Consider the following 3,005-nt stretch of genomic DNA (forward strand, 5'->3'; position numbering starts at 1 on the left):
GTGTGACGGAGGCACCGGTACCGGCACACGGCTGTGCGCCTGTACAAGCATGTGGGTGTGGCAGGGCGCTGGTACCAATATCTGTGTGTGACAGGGGCATAGGTACCAGTATGTGGGTGTGACAGGTGCTGGTACTAGTATATGGGTGTGACAAGGGCATCGTTACCAGTATGTGGGTGTGACAGGGGCAGTGGTACTGGTACGGGTGTGAGAAGGGCACTGGTACTAGTGTCAGTGCTGGTGCCAGTGTGGGTGTTTTAGGGGTGCTGGTACCAGTGGTGAGGTTGGTACCAGTATGGGTGTGATGGAGTGCTGGTACTAGTCCTGGTACCAGTATGGGTGTGACAGGGTCACTGGTACCAATATGAGTGTGATGGGATAATGGTACCAGTATAGGCATCACAGGGGCACTGGTACCAGCATGGTTGTGACAGGGTTGTGTACCAGTGCCATTGTTGGTGCAACAGGGGCACCAGGACCACTAGTCACACTGGTGCCGTTGCTTGCATGACAGGGGCACCAATATTGGTCCTCTTACTTTTACCAGTACACATACTGGTGGTCATGTTCATGACAGGAGCACCAGTACTGGTGCTCATACCCCTGTGAGTTTGACAGTGGCAGCAGAACACTGGTGCTTCTACTGGTACCATGGTGGGCATGACACCAGTACCAGCACTCATACTGGTGCTCTTCTTTGCACTTCCAATGCAAAAAAAAATGCACTTCCGTTGTGGCCACTGCGTGTCATGGGGAGGACACTGGCATCAGTAATGGTGTGGGATCAGCAGAACGCTGGTACCAGTGCTGGGTTGGTAGTGGTACCACTGGGGGGTCAGCAGGGTATGGTACTGGAATTGAACCGGCGGGGCCATGAGCCTGGTGCTGGTCTTGGTCCTGGTGTGGGCACAGCGGGGCACTGGTCACTCGTGGGGGAGGAGTGCAGGCATAGCAGTGGTACCAGTACGGGCACCACCTGCCCAGCACTGGTACCAGCACAGCGCTGGCACTGGTAGGAGGGTGGTCACGGCCTGGGCACAGCATCCAGTGGCGGTACTGACACAGAGGGGCATGGGCACAGTGCTAGGGGGTACGGGCATGGCACCAGCATGGCAGCAGTGCCAGCAGGTGCTGTCTCTCTCGCAGGGCGTTCTTCTGGCTGGTGTCACTCCTGCTCTCCTCGCTCATCTGGTTCATCGCCGTTAAAGCCAGTGACCCCCGTGACGAGCGGCTGCAGAAGGGGCTCTTGATATTTGGGGTGATGTTCTCTGTGCTGCTGCAGGAGGCTTTCCGCTTCCTCTACTATAAGCTCCTCAGGTAAGGGCATCTCACACCCTGCTGCAGCACTGCTCGATGGTCATTCTGGCTGTGGCAGGTGTGAGATTTTGGCTTGGAGCTCCTGGGCTGGGGGAGATGCCAAGCGTGGCACCAAGCTGGTGCTGGGAGCGCACAGGTGGTACCTGTGTTGGTATGTTGACCTCAAGTGGGTCTCAGGTGGTGGAGCAGAGTGGTCCTAAAGTGTGGAGGACCCTGGGCTGGGGTAGCTCTTAGTGTCTCCGGGAACTGAGAACATGTAGTCTGTGGGTTTGGGCTGCTGCAGGACATGTAACCTCTTCTCTGCCTTGGTGACTAGCACCAGCATCGATCCCACAGCTTGGGGCGACACCAGGCACCAGGAAATACCCGCTTGGCTGTGCAGGGGACAGAGCAGGGTTAGGGATCTGCTCTTACCTCCTGGCAAGTCTGATTGCTTTCTCAGGGATGGTTTTGTGTGACCAGGGACAGCCTGGAGATGGTTTTTGGGCTCTGTGGGGTGGCGCATTGCTGGAGGCCCCGTGCTCAGTGCCCTGGCCAGCCCAGGGCAAAGTCTGGGTGCAGCCTCAGCAGCTCCTGGCCTCCCTGGGAGCGGCTTGTGCTGCCTGCCAGGTGACAGATGGACAGACACTGTGCTGGGCAGACAGAGAAAGGGAAGCGACGCTCGGGCTGGGATCCCTCATACCCGCAGCCTTCCCATCTGGCTGGGTGTTGGCAGGGGGCTGGGGGAAGGCCAGCTACGGGTCTGGCACTGCTCCCTGCAGCTGGGCACTGTGGAGGCGGGCAGGCAGCGGGTACCAGAGGTCCACAGAGGAGCCTGCCTCACAAGCCACTGTGTTTTGCAGATCTCTGTCACTGCTTTTTCCCCAGAGGGGAGTATGACAGAGGGCTGAGGAGCCCTCTGTCATCCTCCTCACCCACCAAACCCTTAGGTGATAAAAATTACAAAGCCCACCTACCGCATTTCCTCTTCCCAAAGACTTTTTCTAGCACTTTGAGCTATTCCCTGTACCCCCTACATTTTTTTTCAGCATCTTCTAGGAGTATAAATACAGAGATCAGGTTCCCCTCATGGCTCATGACAGAGGGCTGAGGAGCCCTCTGTCATCCTCCTCACCCACCAAACCCTTAGGTGATAAAAATTACAAAGCCCACCTACCGCATTTCCTCTTCCCAAAGACTTTTTCTAGCACTTTGAGCTATTCCCTGTACCCCCTACATTTTTTTTCAGCATCTTCTAGGAGTATAAATACAGAGATCAGGTTCCCCTCATGGCTCACGCCTCTCACATCTGCACTGGGGCAGCTTCCCAGGCAGGGGTGCTGCTCGCTCTGCACGCGGTGCCCCACTCGTCCCAGCCCTGCTCCCTGGAGCTGGCTGAGCACCTTCCTCTCTGGAAAATCTTCCTGCGTGGCTTCGCGTGGTTTCCACGTGTGGTTTGTCCGGTGACTCAGGGCGGTCACGCGGACGCCCTCCGTGGTTGCAGCTGGGTGATGGGGAGTCTGCTGGGTGGGTGGGGTGGTGCAGAGTGGGACCTCAGTCCCTTTTGCTCCATGCTGGTGCTGCACCGTGCCTCAGGAGGAGGCTGGGCTGTGCGGTGTCGGGCTCCAGCATGCTCTCACCCCACAGGAAGGCCATTGAGGGGCTGGTGGCTCTCAGCGAGGATGGCTGCTCCCCTATTTCCATCCAGC

General features: G+C 57.5%; 1 protein-coding gene across 1 annotated transcript in view; it reads left to right on the forward strand.

Moving 5' to 3' along the window:
- APH1A (APH1A gamma secretase subunit) overlaps nt 1-3,005 on the forward strand; it is a gene marked incomplete at its 5' end in the record, with an annotated part of 4,737 nt that overhangs the window by 258 nt on the left and 1,474 nt on the right. Inside the window, 2 exons of the mRNA XM_008936257.1 lie at nt 1,147-1,317; nt 2,944-3,004. Coding sequence (XP_008934505.1) covers nt 1,147-1,317; nt 2,944-3,004 — 232 coding nt within the window. The remainder of the gene's footprint in view (nt 1-1,146; nt 1,318-2,943; nt 3,005) is intronic.

The sequence above is a fragment of the Merops nubicus genome, unplaced genomic scaffold (assembly GCF_000691845.1).
Source record: "Merops nubicus isolate BGI_N331 unplaced genomic scaffold, ASM69184v1 scaffold26252, whole genome shotgun sequence".
NCBI lineage: Eukaryota > Metazoa > Chordata > Aves > Coraciiformes > Meropidae > Merops > Merops nubicus.